Consider the following 18707-nt stretch of genomic DNA (forward strand, 5'->3'; position numbering starts at 1 on the left):
CGTGACATTGTGGGTACGGGGGAGAGAGGCTTAAGACCCAGGACCGCAAGGCCTGGAGAGGAAACCCCTGGGTGTCCCTGCATGGGTGCAAAGACCCCTCCCTTCCCAGCTCCTGCCTTGGTGGAGGTCCTTCTTCCCTTCTGCCCTTGCTGGGCTGGCGGCTCTGCCCATCAGCAGAAGTGAAGTCGAGTTCTCTATGAAATCTTCCTAGAGGAAAGATGAGCTCTGTAAATGCAGTAGAGATCATTACTTCCCGTGGACTCTGTCCATGGCCAGGGAGGGGGCTGGGCGGGGGGCTGAGAGGGGCCCCCTCTGGAACTGCAGTTGGGCAGTGGGAGGGGCGGCAGGGGCTTCTCAGTGGTGGCTCAAGGTCTCTTGGGAAGGTCTCTTCACTTCCTCCAGAGCAGCCCTTGCCACTGGGTCACACAGCTCAGCCTGCACAGAAGCAGCACCTCTCCCCTTCCCAAGGCTCTGTAGGAAAGGGACATCGCTGCAGCCCCTTCTGAACCACTTGGCGAGGCTTTCCATGGCCTGTCCACCTTGAATCCCTAACTGCAATGGGTCTGGAGAGGTCTGGGGGGACATTACCCCAAGACTGGAGGCAGAAGCAGGATGAATGATGGGGCCATTGCCCAGGTCTCCAGGGCTGGGCTGGTAGCTCGGGGTTCATCTGGGTTCAAGGATTCTTCTGGACTTTTCTTGAGCTGCCTATGTTTCAACAGCCTCTCCTCTCCCTCAGGGAGCCCGAGTGAGACTCTGGAAGCTGGCAGGGCTGTCACACGTGCTCACCTCAGCCCTGGCACGCATGGGAGGGCCCGGACCTCCTGTCTTCCTGGCACAGTGGCAGGAAACGGGTCGTGAAGAAGGAAAACGGGTGTGTCGGACACGTGGGGAACCCAGAATGATTTAAGCGACGGCTATGAAGTGGAAGTCAGTGGAGACTGTCCTGCCGTGCCAGGGGTGAGGCAGACACAGCTGCTACCTGCCCAGCCAGGTCCCCTTTTCTGTTCAGGTTTCCATCTCTGAGGGGAGAGCCCTGAATACCGTAGGACCAACTCTTGTGCAAAGACAGACACTTTATTTTCCATGACGGGAGCTACAAGGCCCCCATAGATATATGGGGGGTGCTCTCTGCCAGCTCCCAGGCTGTGACCTTGAGAACTTGGGCACTTTGACCTTGAGAACCTTGTCTGGATTCCGTAGTCTCCGGGGTGGGGCAGTGCCTGACCACAGGCCGGGGGGGGCTGGTCTCAGCCAGTCCCGCCAGCCCAGGGCCGCTTCAGTCCGGTTTGGTTTTCTGGGTTGAAATAATAACCCTTCAGGCCCAACTTTGGCCAAAGATAATGATTCTCTGGCAGGGCCCCCAGCTGGGCGGGGGCAGGCACTGGTCCCTCACGGAGCAAAAATGGACTTCTTTTCTGAGTCTTATCTTCTACCCTCATAGTTTGGTTTCCTTAGGACCCCAGGTCTGCTAGACAAAAAAATTCCAGATTCTTGGGGGTCTTAATGGGTTAGGGTTAGGGTTGAGGGGGGTGTGGGTGGGGCGGGAAAGACCACCCAGCTTCTCCAAGCCTCTTGGGGTGGCTGCCTGTTTGCATTCTTGACTCTCTGCTGCCCCCATGTGGTTACGAGGTCAGTTGCCGCCACAGTACTGTAGAGGGCTGTGTGTGTGTGTGTGTGTGTGTGTGTGTGTGTTGTTGGAGCACAGAGGACTCAGCAAGACTGAGGCTGAGGCAGAACCAGAGAGAGCCAGCTCCTGTGTCTGCTTGAGTGAGCAGAGGTCTCGCTGCCGCCACCCCCGGGTGTGAGTGACACAAGTAACACCAGGGCAGTTGTGGGACAGTCGCTTATGAGAAATTGAAAGAAAAGATGGAGCTGACGCTCACTTGCAATGGAAGGGATTAGACGTCAAGCTCGTGAGGACAGCTGGGTCATCTCTGACCATGGGGGCAAGTTTACACTTGTTCACCTGCCTAACAACCAGGGCCATGTTGGCTGAAGAATCCAGGGCAGGCGGATCTAGCTTTGCCCTGGGAATAGCAGCTCGATCAGCTGTCAGGGAAATGGGGAAAGGAACAGATATGGAGGCAAAGAGAGTCAGTCCATCCCTGCTTTGGTCCTCAATGCTGGCAACCCATCTGCTCTCAGGCCAGCCTCGGGCCAGGGCCCAGGAGTCCCGACCCCGTACCTGCGTTTGCCATGAAGCAGGGGTCACGGGTCTCTAGCTCAGGCTACTGTGTCGGGAGTGTCCAGGCGGATGGAGTCAGGGGTCTCCAGAGGTTATTTTCGTGTGGGGGTCCTCAGATGTGGGTGTGCTTCAGAATCACAGGGAGCTTGTTAAGATGCTTCAGAATCACAGGGAGTTTGTTAAGATGCCCACAGACGTCTGAGAAGAACAGCTGATCCTGCTGTTGGCCCCCTTTAAGGTTAAAGAAACTGAGGCCCGGGTTGGGGGGGGTCTGGATGAAGGCCACCGCTGAAGGTCATACTGAGTTCAAGGGTTTCAACTTGGTCCCGTTCTCCTCCAGTCCAGGGGATTGGTCCATCAGGGTGGTAAGAGGCCTCTTGCTCAGGGTGGAGGGGGCATCCTGAGCAAGCCCACTGGGATGCCTAGGAAGACGCACAGGAAGCTCCCTCCCCTACATCCTTTCTGGGTCCTGCAGCAGGGCACCCACCAGGCTGATGACCTGCGAGGCTGGCTGGACAGTGTCATACTCCGCGAAGAGGTGGCACACATTCTCCTGTGACTCGGTCTGGCTCTTGGCCACAAACCCAAAGATCCTGATGGGAGAGGAGAGCCTGAGTGAGGGGTGGGACCCAGGGAGGTACCAGGCTGGGAGCAGCTTTCCTCCCTGCCCTTCCCCAGCCCGGCACCTCATTATGACGGGAGCCTCCCCTGTCAGACCGAGAGATCCCTGAGTTTAAGGTCTGGGTTTCCCTCCTTTGGAATGGGGGCACCTGAGGACACGACCTGTGTGTTCCCCATCAGAGTCGAAGCTTCCTGAGGGCGAAGGTGTGTCTTGACCATCAGCCTGAGGCGTCCTTACAGACTAAAGCCTGCGCCTCCCACATAAGACATCACACTGGTGGCTCCCTGAGGGCCAGGGCCTGTGCCGTCCCCCATCAAACCCATGGCCTCTTAAGATCAGGGCGGGGCCTCCTTCCTTCCCTCCCTCCCTCCCCATGTTGGGTCCAGGCCTCCCCGAGGGAGACCTCTCATGGCGGCTGAGTGGACAGGAAGGCCTTACCGGGAGGGCTTGCAGTATTTCTGCCACCTGTGGGAAAGGAACACGACAGTCCTGAGTAAGTACCAATTCTTTGCTCCATTTCACAGGAGTCTGGCTGAGCTTCGGGAGATAATGGCCAGTTGTGTCCCCACTCCCACCATGTCCCCCTCCCCTCATTCTGTTGCTCCTGACCCCTTGAGGTTCACAGGCTCTGTCTGGGATCCGAATCCCAGAGTCAGTGGGCAGCTAGGACCTGGATGGTCTTTTTCGTTTGGCCCAGACTTGAACTTACTTCCGTTGCTCGGGGTCCATGCCACAGAAGCGGAGGGTGGTGAAGGGGTAATGGCGCCGGAAAAACACCCTGGGAAGAGGCCGGGAGAGAAGGGGGGCTGGTGAGAGCCCGTCCCAGTGTCCTGCCCGCCTCCACCATCTCCAGCTCCCTGTCTTCCAAAAGCTCTCAGTTTGATGACCCCTGACAGGCTGCCGTGACCTTTCCCACTGCTGGGCCCGGGGCACGTGTTTGCACTTCTCTCCTTTCATGAAATGCGTCTGCCCTCTGTCCTATGTGTTGGGGTTTTCTACCACCTGCTCCACCCCCACTGCCTGTCATGTCATTTAATGAAGATAGGAATTACATCTGGTCATCTCTCTTTTTTTTTTTTGAGCTGTGCCGCGCGGGTTGTGGGATCTTATTTCCCCCACCAGGGATTGAACTGGGGCCCTCAGCAGTGTAAGTGTGGACTCCCAACCATTGGACCACCAGGGAATTCCCAGCATCTGGTCATCTCTTATTCCTCCAGCCCAGGACCAGGATCATGCTAGATTGAATCCCTGAGCCTGGGAAGGAGTGATCTCATTGGTCAGCCAGAGTCTGGCCTACAGGAGATGTTCCACCAGTGGCTACAGATTTCATCAGTGCCCAATGACTTTTGGTTAATTCCAAATCCATTGGTCATGATGAAGTGGGACTTTGGCAGGAGGTCATTGGACTGAGGCTCAGAGAAGGTAGAGAACTTGCCTGGAGTCACTCCGCACGTCACTGACCCTGCTGGGTCCAGGAGCCTGAACTCCATCTCCATTACTGCTCCACAGCAGTCTCAGCCATTCCCTCCAGCTTACCCTGCCCAGCCCTCAGCCCCAGGGCAAGGGAAGCCCCTTACTTCCTCTGGATGTCAGTCAGGGTGATGCCCTGCTCGGCGACTTTGAAGTGGACCACGGTGGGTGTGGGGAGGACATCCCTCTCCAATGTGGTTGAGATGGCCTTTTGCACAGCCAGGGCTCCGCTCAGGGTCTCCACGCTCACAGAGCTCAGGTACAGGGCATGGCAATCTGGGGGGTGCAGATACTGCATTGGAGCCCTGCCAGAATCCACTGGGGGGTGGAGGTCACCCAGGCTCTGGTTGGCCCTCTGCCCAGAGCCAGGGGATAGGAGTACCTTGCTTTTTTGGAAGTCTAGCAGGGCTCCTCTTTGAGCCACCGGACAGGTGGGCAGGGAGTGTATGGGCCACTGAAATTTGGGGCCAACCCCAGGGGACTTTGGGGTCATCTGTTGTTTGCATTGCTCTGGCCCCTGGCCCTCCAGCAGGGGGCAAGGGAGGGGATGTTGCCCTTTATGTAGGGGCAACCAGGCAAGCCTTCCTCTGTCCCATGGCTGGTGCCACCTCCACCCCTCCCAACCCTCCCCCTGGGGCCCTGGTTCCTTGCTGAGAGAAGGAAGAGGAGACAGGAATGGGGAGGGGGCCATCGTGCTCAGGGCACAGAGTAGGAGCTGTCACTCAGACAAGTGCTGACCCGTGCCTGGCCCTTGGGCGCGAGGAGGAGCGACCCTTCCCCTGTAGAAGACCCCAGGACCCGGACCTGACACTCCACAGAGGATCCCACCCCAGGGCAGGTCCTTCAGACCCAGCGAGAGCCCAGCACATCTGTGTGCCCCACCCCCAACCCGTGCGTGCAGGAGGGGGTGTAAGTCTCACTGTGCTCCCCCTCTCCTGCCCCTCTCCCTCCTGGCCCACTGCCTGAAGCCTCTCATCTCCTGGCTCACAGGGAGGGGGAGGAATGTGGCACCTTGTTAAAGCTGAAGAAATAAAGCTGCAATGGGAAACACGTGTGGACCTGCATGTGCGTGTGTGCACAGGGCTGGGAGGTGCCCTGCGGGGGATGGGCACAGCCAAGCCTGGAGCCTCCCCCTGTCCCATACCACTCACCCGCAGATTTCTTCAGGCAGGAAGCCCGGCCGTCTGCAGAGAGGTCTGAGGCCCCGTCTCCACCTCCCAATTCTGAGCCAAAGCAATGGAACAGGCCCCCAGGGGGCGGGGGTGCAGTCAGTGGACCCCCCTCCTAGGAACAGGCCTTGTTCAGCCCTTTGAACCTCTTCCACCTCCGCCCACACCTTCGGGAAGTGACTTGGCTGAGAAACCAGGTGTGATTCCTGTAATGAGGCAAACAGCCTGCCGCGGGCTCCCCAAACACCTCGCTGGCAAGCCTTTTGATCCCTCCCTCCTCCAGCCCCTGGACTGGGGCAGTGACCTGGCCTCAGAGGCCCCTGACTTCCTCATTCTTTGGGACCCCACCGGAAACCCAGGCCATTTTTGCAGAAAGCAGGGAGGCTCTCACCATCACCGCACCAGGGGCTCCCCTGGCCCTGACTCCTCTCCCAGAGCCCCCCTAGTGGCTCTCCTGCACACCCTGAGGTGTGGGTACGTCTGGGGGTACGTTGGGCTGTAAACTTTGGATGGGGCTTCCTGATCTGGGTTGGAGATCTGACTCTGTGCCTTTGGGCAAGTTCCTTCATGCCTTGAGCCTTCCTTCCTCCCTTCCTCCCTCCCTCCCTCTCTCTCTCTTTCTTTCTTTTTTTCCCAATTTTCACCCATTGATCATTTATTTGTTCTCATAATTCTCTTCCTTGATTTTCATGATACAGCCGTGTCCTGTTAGTTCTCTGTTATTTCCCTGAACACTTTGGAACAAGACAGCAAGAGAGACTTTGGTTCAAATTCGAACCTTCCTTTTCTTAGCAGTGAAATGGGGATAACAGCAATGCCTACTTCACAGGGTTGGAGTGAGCTGTGAATGAAGGAGAGGGTACCCAGGAAATGTTGGACCCGGAAGTAAAAACCAAACCTCGCCGAACGGGCAGATTTATGCTCCTTTCATCCTCTTGAGGAAGGAGCTACTATTTCTCAAAATCTACTCTGCGCCAGGCACTGTGCCAAGAGCCTTGCTGAGCTTTCTCACTGCATCCCCACACCAGTCCTAGAAGGAGGTGTGATGGTGACTGTGCTCATTTCCTAGAGGAGGAAACGGAGGCTCAGAGAGGTTGACCGTCTCAAATTCTCACAGCCAGGAAGTGGAGCTGTGGACGGACTCCAGAGCACGCGCTTTTTTTCTTTGTTCTTTTTTTGGTTGCGTGGGCCAGCTTGCAGGATCTTCGTTCCCTGACCAGGGATTGAACCCGAGCCCTCGGCAGTGAAAGCGCCGAGTCCTAACCATTGGACCGCCAGGGAATTCCCCCAGAGTGTGCACTTTTAACTATGACACTAAAATGATCCCTAAATAAGGTGAGAAGTGACCAGCAGGAGCCTTTCTACTGAGAACAAACAGGTCTGGGGACCCAGCCCACCTTTCTTCGGGATGATGAGCTTGCAGGGCAGGGCCAGGGCCATGATGGAATGCTGGCACACGAAGGCAGAGAGGCTCCCTGCAAGGAAACAGGAGCCCCGCATAAGGAGGCCTTCCCCAGGCCACCCGCCCAGACCCCAGGGGCCTGGGGGCTGCAGATGCTCAGCTCACCGAAGTAGGGCTCCTCATCGGCTCCTTTGAGATGCACCCCTTTGGCAGAAGACTCGATGAGGAAGTGGCGGATGGGGTCGCTGCTATCCTCGCCTGGACAGAGAAAGCATGTGGATGGGAGTGCAACTCATTTCCTGACCCGCCTCCTCGGGGCCCATCCAGAGGTTAACTTGTCCATCCCTCTGCCTCTGGGTGGGACAGCAGGTAGGAATCCTATCCTCAAGGCCTCCCACGAAGGAGGTGCCCACACCTTTGCTCAAAGGCTTTTGTGTCCAGTAATTCTTTTTTCAGGAGACCTTTCTTTTGGTTTCAACAGCCATCAGGGATGGCTGCCGGCGCTGTTTAGATCAAATCACAACTCTTTGGCCTGGTTTCCCTCTCTCCCTACCCACCCCCTCCCAGGTGCTATTATTCTCCACCAGATGGTCCCTGCTGGCGCCAGGCTGGCCCTGGGAGGGGGGACCACGCCCCTGCCTCTTCACCAGCCTGCAGCTTCCTGCTTTCTTTGGGCTCACTGGCAAGGCTTCCTTGATAACTAACACTGCCCAGAGGTCACTTTCTTATTTAAACAGAGAGGCGTGGTGTAGAGAATGTGGATACGGGGGTTTTTATCCTCTCGCTCTATCACTTGCTTGCTCTGGGGGGGTCATTAACTCCCTCTGGGAGTGTCTGTTACCTCACCCATTTGTTGTGTGAGAGCTACAGTCCTGAGCCTTAGGTGAGGGGCTGTGACCCAGCTACCTTGTAATGTAATGATCTGTTTCTATCTCTCTCCCCAGTGAGGTCTCCCTGGTGCCTTGCACAGTGCCTGGGGCAGGGTGGATGCCCCAGCGATGTGTGTTGTATGTGGGGTTAAGCTAGCACACATGTTATTACTACATTAGGTTCCCTCATAAGAAATCCGGTCTGGACAGAGGTGGGCACCCAGAAGAGAGCAGCCTGGAGGGGGGCTGGGACCATCCTCCTCTTCCCACCACGAGGGTAGAGCAGGGAATCTGGGGACTCGGGGAGCCTCAGTGCTGGGGGGCAGCGGAGAGGAGGCTGAGGTAGGCCCTCCTCCCAGGAGTCACTATGGGACTGCCCCAAGGTCACCCCACAAGCCAGGGGCAGAGCCGGGACTGGAACCCACCACACCCTGTTGCCTCCTAGAAGTCTTGAGGGAGGACAGAGACACGTGCCTACCTGCTCGGTTCTGGGCAGGTGCAGGGGCCTCCTGCACCTTCAGGGCAAGACCGAAGGAGCCTCGGTATGAAGAACTGTCCCTCACGATGAAAGCCCCCGGCTCTTCCTTCCTCAGCAGCTCGATGGCTGAAACAATCCTTGGGTCAGAGACAGTCACCACCGAGCCCGGACACGCTCTGTGCCTCAGCCCCATTGGGTCTTCATAGAGCAGACGGTACAGAATCACCTTTGGTTCCCAGGAAGTCCTTTCTATTGTCTAATCTCCACCGTTCCTGCTGCAGTCATTATTTCCTCAGGTCATGGGGTTCACGGGACACCCCCCTTCCCTGGACCTGCCATTTGCCGTTTCCTCCTCTACCTGGACCCAGGGCCCCATCTGCCCCATGTAGGGTGCCAGGACCTGGACCTGATTGCTGGGTCACTCATTCCCTAAAACAGGGCTTCCCTTTACCTTGCTCTCGGGTGATGCTTGGCTTAAACCAGTATTTAGATGTGTCCATCACAAACTCCATCACAAACTTCATGGTGGGCTGCATGTCCCTGGCAGGACCTGGAGACAGACAGAGGAGGGGGACCCTGTAGGCTGGAGAGAGGGGAGCTGAGAGACCCGCCCCCCTCCTCTGCCCAGCAGTCCCATTCAACCCACCCTCCCCTACCCCTACTCCATTGTATCTCCAGATGCCTAAAGGGGCAAAATCCCTTTAGGCTAAGTAAATGTGCTCTTTGAGATGCTAAAATGCCCATTTTCCTGGGTCCCTAAGGCAGAGAGCTGTGGTTCTCAGTTTCGGCATCTTGAAAAGGTGTGTCGTGGCCAGCTGAGAGTAACTCATTATAAAAAATGTACTGAAATCTGCAAATGATTTGTCCTAGGAACATATCAGAGCAGCTTCAAAGGCATACTCGTCACCTCATTTTCTCTTGCTTGCACTGACATGGCTTCCTGGGTGGGAGCGAGCAGCGGGGTACAGTGAACATTTCACACCCCCCAGGAGTACCTTGATGTCTGTGGCCCAGTGAGGACTGAGAGCTCTGGAGCCTCGTGGCTGAGCCACGAGGGAGCCGTGGGCTCTGTTCCTGGGAGAGAAACATCCTGGGGGTTCTGAGGCTTAGCCTCTGTGTTTACTGCTTTGGGCTCTGGTTGGCTTTGTTCTTTTTGGACGCCTGTAGTCACAGACTACGGGAAGGAGGGTGTTTGCTGTTTTGTGGTTTTTAGCTGTCTGAACTGGAATGCATTGTCTCCGTTACCCTGTCCACCCCCTTGGCTGTGTTCGTCATCCACCAATGTCAGAGTTAGGACTGACTCTCCCTCTCCCTCTCTTGGGTTAGTCATCGAGCCTGCTGCTTCCATATCCTGAGGGTCTCCTGGCTCTGTCTTCTCTCCTCCACCCTCTGCCCTGCCCTGGACCACTTTGTGATGAAAACCCAAACAGAACCAAAGAAAAACTGCTCTCCCTGCCAAGCCAGGCCCTGCAATCCATCTGCCACGCAGCTGCCAGAGTGATCCATTGAACGTGTCTCTGACCCCATCGCTCTCCTGTGTGAGTCTCTGATGGTCCCCTATTGCCTAAAGGGTAAAGTGCACTCTTTTGCTTGGCATTCAAGGTCTTTCCCAATCTGGCCCCAGATTACTCCCGATGTCCTCATCCCGCACCCAACATTCCAGTCATTTCCTAAACATGCCATGTGCTTCCATACCTTCGTTCCCTCTGCTGGGACTGTCCTTCCTCTCCTGCTCTGGCCATGGACTTCTGATCCACTTTCCAGGCTTTTCAGTTCCCAGATGAAAAGTCTCACTCCTTCCTCTGTAGCCCCGTAAGACTTAGAACATCTCCTTACCTCTGTGTTTATCCTACTCTACAGTGATCCTTTGGTTTTTTTTCTCTCTTTCTACACTGTGTCCCTACTATGTGGCACAGTGCTAGGCACACAGTAGATAGATACTTAATCAATGTGTTGGTTGACCTGCTGTTGCAGAAGCAAATGCATTGGTGCTTTGTCTATTCCCCATTAGCCAAACATTATAAAGTGTGAGATACTGATTGGTTTACAACTTACCCTCTGGGGATGTGGTGAGAGGGGCATCTGGCAGGGTCTGGCTGTGGCTCCTGGTGGCTGGACAGGGGTTGCTGGAAGAAGTAGCCCCAGGGCAGACAAAGTCCTGGTGTCCTTGGGTCCTCTGGGATGGGGGAGATCCTGGTTCTGGGCAGCCGTTGATCAGCACGATCGGTATGTCCACCATGGAGTTGGTGATGGATGGGGGACAGCTGCTGGCATGTTCCTTGGCCAGTGGTGAGGACTGGGTTGCTCTGGGCTGGCCCATGCTTGGGGTGGGGTTGCTGGGGACCTGGAGGTCACTGGCTCTCGTATACAAGGACACTGGGCCAAGGCTGTGGAGGCTGGAGGAAGAGCTGGCTGGGCTTTCCAAGGATCTCGAAGATGACTGATGGCTGGAGATGCTGGAGCGGAGGAGGGACTGGCTGTGGCACGGGGAGAGCACCAGACAGGCAGAGTTTTAGCAGGTGGGGGTGGACACTTAGGGGCTAGAGCTAGGCTCTGGAATTTAGTGATCTAGGTACCCATGGCTTTGGTCAGAGTAGTGCATACTCCACTCCCCCTACCATAGCCCTGAGCAAAGGGTATGCCCACTTGATCCCCAAGGGATGCTGAAGGATACAGGAGTGTGCCTGCATTGCAGGGTCTGTGGTCAATTAAAGTAGCCAATGGGCTGGCCCCCTGCAGGTCACATGGGCTTAGGCTGGACTCTATCCCCTCTGCCTTCCCAGCTAGGCAGGTCCAACTGAGTGGTCACACCAGCCCCCCAGCACTCCCAAGAGTCCCGCACACAGGCTGGACCTGAGCTGGACCATGTCCATGGCCCATGCAGACGGAATCCCCCAGCTGGAGGAAGAGAAGGAGGCCAGCTCTGCATCCAGCCAGGCTTACCCCTGAGCTCAGAGGCCTGTGCCAGCGGGCATGGCTGTGGAATCCCAGTCTCCTTGCCAGGGACTGCCTTGGCACAGTGGCTTTGGAGTTGGTATGGGGGACAGAGGTCCTGGGGTTTGCTCTTCCTGGGCAGGATGGGTATGCATGTGGCTCTGCTCTGAGGCCTGCAGAGAATTGGGCTGGGGCGATTGTTAATAATGCCCAGGCAGTTTTGGCTCCTTCCTGCTAGATTTTGCCAGGAACAAAGACGAAGGAGGTTTTTCTTTCCTGGATGGTTCATCCCAGACCCCCTGATTCTGTTTACATCCTGTGTTTGTTTGTTTGTTTTTAAAACCTTCCTACAGATGGGCAGTAGGAAGGCTGGAAAGGATACAGGTGAGCCTCATTAATGCAGTGTAGTTCTTTTCCCGAGAGGTAGGTAGAAGTCAAGATTTTTGTATATTGAATCATATTCTAAATGCTTGAGGAAAGCTTGGGAGCCAAATGGCTGTGATGGCATAAAAGAGAACATTCACTTTTATTTTTGGTACATGCCCAGATTTTGCTCAGAAAGAGTAGGGTGTCCCTCTGTGAGTTTAGGATGCGTGTGTGTGTGTGTGTGTGTGTGTGTGTGTGTGTGTGTGTGTGAGTGAGTTGTGGAGGCAACGTCAGAAGCTGCAGTGGGAGTGACCTACCTTCCAAACACGTAACTGACATCAGATGCTGGGCTGGCTGACAGCATGGAGACCCTGCCCCCGAGCCCCTTCTCCAAGGCTGGGGAAGCCACCAGTGGGGAGCCCAAGCCATGGCGGCCTGAGGCCTTGTTTCCCGTTCCAGGGATGGAGATGCTGGGAGAGGGTGGGGGATGAGAGGAGGGGGCCCCCGACGGGGGAGAGGAGCGCTGGTGCCCCCTGCCTTGGCTCCCGGAGAAGATGAGGCTCTCATTGTTGCTCCGAGTCTCTCGGGAGATGTCTCTGGAAAGGAGAAGGCCGCCACGGCCAGGGGAGCCGAAGGGTGGGGTGACAGACAGGCTGGAGCAGCTCTGGGGGCCGTCGTGGCACCTTGGTCTGGTCGAGGTCACCTCGATGTACTTTATATCTTTGGGAAGAGAAACAGAGCATTGGTGAAACCAGAGAGACTGGACTCGCAGAACAAGGATGCTAGAAGGGTTCGCAAGACCATCTGGTCTCCCCTTTCTTTATATATATATATATATATATACACACACACACACACACACACACACACACATATATATATGTATATATATACACACATATATATACTATGTGTGTGTGTATGTATATACATATATATATATATATATATATTTTTTTTTTTTTTTGCAGTACGCGGGCCTCTCACCGCTGTGGCCTCCCCCGTCGCGGAGCATAGGCTCCGGACGCGCAGGCCCAGCGGCCATGGCCCATGGGCCCAGCCGCTCCGCAACACACGGGACTCTCCCCGACCGGGGCACGAACCCGTGTCCCCTCCATCGGCAGGTGGACTCCCAAGCACTGCGCCACCAGGTAAACCCTATATATATTTAAAAAAAAAATTTTTGGCCAAGCTGCACGGCATGCGGGATCTCAGTTCCCCGACCAGGGATAGAACCCGTGCCCCCTGTAGTGGAAGCATGGAGTTTTAACTACTGGACTGCCAGGGAAGTCCCTCCCCTTTCTTATACAGATGAGGAAGTTGAAGCCCAGAGAGAAGTTTGTTGGAATCAGGATCAGCATTCAGCTCCACCTTCAGGGCCCAGTTTCAAAGTCACCCTCTCTGTGACATCTTCCCTTGGGTGGGGAGAGGCAGTGCCATGAACACGGGTCCTGGAGGTAGACAGACCTGGGTTTCAGATCTGTCTCTGCCACTTACTCTCTGAGAGAGCTTGGCCAAATGACTTCACCACCTAGAGCCTCAGTTTCCACGCCCGTAGAATGGGGCAGCTATACGCAGCCTCTTAGTGTTACAGGAAGGATGAACTGAGATGCATGTAGGCAGCACAGCACTGCATCTGGCACATAGTAAGTCCTTTAAAACCGGGAGATCCTCTCGTTCATGTGGGTTCCACTCCCCAGGCTGAAATGACTGCACCAGTCACATCTTCGGATGCCTCTATCACTCAGGCCTGTGAAAGCTGTTTCTATGTCTGTGCCTGCAATGCAGGCAGGGGTTCCCAAGCTTGGTTGCGTGCTAGAATCACCCGATGAGCTTTTAAAGGTCCTAAAGCCCAGGCTCCATCCGGTGCCAATTAGGCCAGTACCTCTGGGGGTGGTCCCAGGCCTCAGGGTGGCTTAGCTCCTCAGCTGATTCCAGTGTGCATTGGGCCGCACCGCTGTGGTCCCCAGCCCAGCAGCACCACTTCACCCAGGAGCTGAGAAGTTGTGCAGAATCTCTGGCTTCACCCCAGGCCTGCTGAATCAGAATCTGAATTTTAGCGAGATTCCTGGCGATCTGGGTGCACCTTGGAGGTTGAGGAGTTCGCTTTAGGGTTAGCTTTGGAGCGAGAACTCTCTGGGGACAGGGCATGCCGCCTTACTGAGCTGTGGGCCTCTTAGCACCCCAGGCTGCTGATTCACTCGGATGCTCTTTCCATTCTCCAGTGGGGGCATCTAGGACTCTTGTTCTGAGACCTTGTTTCTTCCTAGAGTGGGGTACCCTGTGGTTCTCCCATGGTGAGGATGGGCACCTCTCCTCCTGACTTGGGGGAGGGGAGCTGTCCTCGGTGCTGTTCTAGGGAAGGTGGTGGAAGATGGGGGTTACCCAGCTTCTCCCTCTGGAGGGCTGTGAGTCCTGCCTCTGGCTTCCCCAGATGGAATCTGGGGCAGAGTCGGTGGGAAATTGCTCCCTTGGCTCCTGTCTACCAGTCTCCCACCCCCTTGGGCTCTGGCACACGCACCATCCCCTCACCCAGCATGACTGTGGAGTCCCTGCCTGCCCCAGCCCGCTCCTGGGGAGGACCTTCTGGCCCTGCTCATGGTTACTGCCTCTGTCTGAGCCTGCATGGGCCAGGTGGGGGTGGAGGATTGCATCAGATGAGGGGCGCTGGCATGCTGTCCCAGCAGGTGGAGGAACAGGCCTGGCTTTGTCGACAAACCTGGGTGTGAGTCTTGGCTTTGCCACTTTCCCGCCAAGAAGCATCAGGTAATTTTCCTAACTGCTCTGAGCCTCAGTTTCCTCATCTGTAAAGTGGGGATCTAAAACCACCCTTCCAAGGTTGTGGTGAGGATGAAATACACTGATGAATGGAGCCTGGAGCCTGGTCCATGGTGGGCTTCAAGGAGCATCTCCTGCCTGCCTGCTTCTGGGGAGCAGTATTGGCCAGATCGCTAATACTCTCTGGCTAAGATGGGGGTCCCACTGCTGAGGGCAAGAGTAGAATATCTGGCACAATGTATTGTGGGCTCTGAAAGAGAAGAAGTCTTGGAATGGGGTGGATTCTTCTGCGAGGTTGACAAGCACAACTTTTTTTTTTTTTTAATAGGATTTTATAGTGTTTATACCCATAATCCTCTCAAGCCTCACAAGAGCCTTTGTGCCCAGTGCCAGCAGGCATTGCTTTTACAGAGGAGGAAACTGAGGCTTGGAGAAATGTGGCGGTGGAGCTCACATTTATTGCACCTTTTTAATAAAGGCTGGTATTTACTGAGTGCGGTGCACCAGCGCTGCTACAGACACCTCACCTGTGTTAGTTCTTTTAAAGCTCATGACTCGAGCGAAGTAGGAAACATTCTTAATTCCATGTAACAGACGAGAAAGCAAGGCTCAGAAAGGTTGAAGAAACTGAGCTCTGCTCCTGTGCTCTGTTTGGGGGCGGGGTGGGCTCTTCCACGGGGAGGGACTCCTCAGGACCCTTTCCCAAGACCTTGACCGTGAGAAGGTGCCTGGCTGCTTTGGAGTGGGGGGGCGTCTCTCGGCCTGGTGAAGCTGTAGGTCCTACTCACAGGGTCATCCAAACACCTACCACAGAAAGGCCTTGCTTGGGGGCCAGGCAAGTGGAGGCGGGCCGGAAGGGAGGGAGGAGTCCTAGAGCTGTGAGTCACTCCCGCTGCTGCCCCGGGGTGGATGTGGCTGGGCAGGTGGAGGGCCACCACCCTATCACCTGGGAGCAGCGGCTGTTTACAGGCCCGTGGGGCAAGTCTGAGCAGTGCTGGGTGGATGCAGGCGCCTGGCACCAGGCCAGGTGGGTGGAGGGTTGGAAAGACGGTTGTTAAACACCCTTCACTTGGGATTGGCAAACCGCCTTGCCTGGCAGAAATTCTGGAAAATAAAACGCGGGGGCCTGTTCCAAAGATGGGGAGGGGTGGCGGAGAGGATAAAGGAAGGGATATGGTATTTGCTTCCGGAAGCCATGTTCCCTGTGGGACTGGTACCCCCTCCCCCACCCCCCCCCCAGGGTAAATCTGAAGGAAGGTAAGCAAGAGGCAGAGGCAGGGAGCTGGATGAAGGTTTGAGAGCACTAGGGTGGTGGAGCCTCACTGAAGCCCTGGAGGGCAGGAAACTAGCTCCAAGGAAGAGAGAAAGGCGAGAACGTGGACTTTGGAGCCCAGAGGCCCGGGCTTTGAGCTGACCTACCACTCACTAGCTGTGTGACTGTGGCCATCGCTTCCTCTCCTTGAGCCTCAGTCTTCTCATCTGTAAATGAGGTTTCCAGTATTTCCTTCACAGGGTGGAATTATGTGTTACAAAAATCTATCTGGACCTTTTTAGGGGAGGGATCGACACAAGATCGCCGATGTTTAATTTTTGCTTTTGCTGAGTTAGGACAAAGAGAAGCAGTGAACGTCTGCTAGCATCACAATTATAGAACGTCTTCCACTCAACACCCCAAAAGTAGGATGGATGAGAGTGCCATCAGAGGAGTTCTATACACTGGATACGTCTGGCTGGATGAAAACTCACTGTGGTGCCACGGGCTGGGAGAGCTTTGTCACCAGTAGCAGTGGTCTGAGGGGAGGGTTTGGGGAGCAAGGTGCAGCCACCACAGTGACCTGCAGGCTCTCGCTCTTCTTAGTGATGGCAGAGAACTTTCTAACGGGGAGCTGACCTGCTGGTTGTCTGAGGACGTAGTGAGCTCCCAGGCATCACAGGTGTCCAGGCAGAGGTTGGAGGAGAGGATTTTTAAAAATTCCATCAGAAGGAACGAGGGCAGAGCTAGGTGGCTTCATCAGGACCCTCTGACCACTGCTGCTCTCTGGCACCCCCTGCTGCCCAGAGTCTGGTGGACACATCCTCACGATGGCAGGTTGTGCCCAGGGCATCTGAGAACGCAGACAACTGCCCATCGGTCCCTTGGAGGAAGGACCCTGTTATCAACACCCCTACCCTGTACAAGTGCACGCCTCACAGAGGTTGGTCTTGCCCCAGCTGGCCTTGAGTGTATGGAAGCCCTATCCTGGGGCATAAGCATTAAAGTCCTAGGCTGGCTCCTGCCAGCGATAATTAGGCCCAAGTCACCTTTCCTGCAGAGACATGCCCACGACTGGCCTTAAGAAGCAGGAAGACTCTTGAGGGATGGAAGTGGTTCTTTTACTAGGCTTGTCAGGCAATGCTCCATGGGAGGAGCAGAAGGCCGGCTGGAGACCAGGAGCCCGGGTGCCAGAGGGACCTGTGTGCCGGGCTGACCTCCACCCCAGAGCCTGAACCTGTCCTGGGGCTGGTCTTAGTCACAACCCCAATGTTGACTACAAACAGCCACCATTTATCATGACCTACGGTGCCCCAGGATTTGTGATAAACACCCATCAAATGTTATTTTTTCAATCCCTGCAACACCTTTGAAGTGCAAACTAATCTCTATTTTACAGAAGAAGAATCTGAGACGCAAAGAAGTGAAGTAAACTGCTTGTGTAAGGTTTGCCTGATTCCAGTGATTAGGCTAGACTGGCTCCTTCCTCAAGTCCATCAACCTCAGTCTTTTTGTTTGTAAAATGGGGATAAAATATTCGTCTCATGGAGGTGGATTGGGAAGATCAAAGGTTCAATTATTAAGTGCTCAGCACAGTGCCTGGATAGAATGATAAATGCTCAATAAGTAGAAATTCTCCTGGATCCCATCTCTAATCCTCACCACACCCTCTAACCCACGCTGATTAAACCCCTGGAGGCCTCAGTCTTCCAGCCTGTCTAATGGGCCTGCTGCTCGGTGACCCTCATCCTCAAAGTGTACTTGAAACTCTTTGGGAAACTGAAGCCAGATGCAGAGATTTCTGGATACGCTTGGACGTGGTGGTATCCTGGAGTTGGCTTGAACCAGTTCATGAAAGCTGACTGTTAAATTTTCAAGATTTTTTTCCAGCTGGTTGCTAAATAAACATTGTAAGTTTGTGTAGTTTAATCTTTAGTAATGGCTAAACCATTACTAAAGAATAAACTACACAAACTTACAATGAAATAACATATTAAAAACAAAAGTAATAAACACTCAAAAATTCATCACATCCCAATTATTTACTATATTTACTATTACCTATACTCGAAGTTATTTACATTTATTGTTATTGGTAAGGTGAAAATACTATTCCTATAAAAATTTCAGGGTGCCAGGCTAGGACCTAAGAGAGACACCATAGAACAGTGAGATTCAGGGACACCACATTTATCAAGCTCTTATTTATATGCATGGCACTGTATAATATGCTTATCTATATTCACTTATTTAAATTCTCTGAAAAATTACATAAAACAGGTATCCATCACTTTCCAAACTCAAGAACCAAATAGAATTGGACAGTGAGGGCTACTTAGATTTATCTCTGTTATAGAGCAGAGAAAACAGGGAGGTTAAATAACTTATTTAGAGCTGCACAGCACTCCTCAGTAGGACACTGTTCCCTGCTCCTCTGATCTGATAGAAAACTCCTTCCTCATGAGGTCTGGTCCCCAAACCCTCCTCCTGGCACTGTGCCCCAGTTCCTTACCCAAAGCTTCAGGCTCTTCTTTCTTTCTCCTCGAGGTAGTGCTTTGGGTGGGCTCAGCCCAGGGGCCACCAGGCCCTGGAGGGAGCAGCTGGAAGGTGGGGTCCAGTTCCAGAATCATCTGGTTGAGGCTCTCCAGCGAGAAGTCAATGTAGGAGTCAAGGTCCTCCAAGGCTCCCGAGGCCTGCTCCCCAGGGGACTGCAGGAGGCAGCTGGCTTTGGCTCCAGCCTGCGGGGCCTGCTGGAGCCTACTGGGGGGCTCCTTGCAGGGCATGGGGGCCATCAGGGCCTGAGCTCCCCAGCCTTCTGTGGTGTAGTAAGGACACTGGGGTGGCAGGCCGGGGCTGGGTGCTGGGTGCAGGGCCCTCCTGGGTTCCTCACAGGAAGCCAAGCCGACTGCGGGGCCTCCTGCCAGCAGGGGGCTGGACATCACCTGTGACATAGTGGGGATAGTGACCTGGCAGTTTACCTCTGGCTTCAAACCAGCCTCACATCCCACAGATGTCACTTGCCAATCAGGAGCTCTTGGGACCTGAAAGAAGCGGGCGTGGGAGTGAGGGTGGGAACTGAGTAAATTCTGTAGATGAAGCCCCGGGCTCCCTTCCCCCCAGACAAAGGCATATTTCTTCACTCATTTAAATTCACTCATTTGAAAGCATGGCTGCTGGAG

At 54.8% G+C, this 18707-nt stretch overlaps 1 protein-coding gene across 1 annotated transcript; it reads right to left on the reverse strand.

The window, feature by feature from the left end:
• Positions 1–1081: 1081 nt before the first annotated feature.
• TNS4 (tensin 4) lies at positions 1082–18479 on the reverse strand. Its single transcript, XM_060082483.1, has 12 exons — positions 18041–18479; positions 11816–12218; positions 10254–10675; positions 8650–8748; positions 8199–8324; positions 7017–7109; positions 6847–6924; positions 5432–5503; positions 4388–4556; positions 3520–3588; positions 3249–3275; positions 1082–2781 (listed from the first exon to the last, which is right to left on the reverse strand). The coding sequence occupies exons 1-12, from the start codon at positions 18477–18479 to the stop codon at positions 2640–2642; spliced, it is 2139 nt and encodes a 712-aa protein (XP_059938466.1). The 3' UTR covers positions 1082–2639.
• Between the last annotated feature and the right edge of the window lie 228 nt (positions 18480–18707).

Source organism: Mesoplodon densirostris, chromosome 18 (genome assembly GCF_025265405.1).
Source record: "Mesoplodon densirostris isolate mMesDen1 chromosome 18, mMesDen1 primary haplotype, whole genome shotgun sequence".
NCBI classification, from domain to species: Eukaryota; Metazoa; Chordata; class Mammalia; order Artiodactyla; family Ziphiidae; genus Mesoplodon; species Mesoplodon densirostris.

Bases quoted from the DNA above. Each gene is read 5' to 3' on its own strand.
- TNS4 (XM_060082483.1), bottom strand. From the start codon at position 18,479: ATGTCACAGGTGATGTCCAGCCCCCTGCTGGCAGGAGGCCCCGCAGTC. The intron at 10,676-11,815 runs GTAGGTCACTCC...CCCGTGCCACAG, and splicing joins GTCAGTTACGTGTTTGGAAG to CCAGTCCCTCCTCCGCTCCA. The intron at 4,557-5,431 runs GTGAGTGGTATG...TGCACCCCCCAG, and splicing joins CTGCCTGAAGAAATCTGCGG to ATTGCCATGCCCTGTACCTG.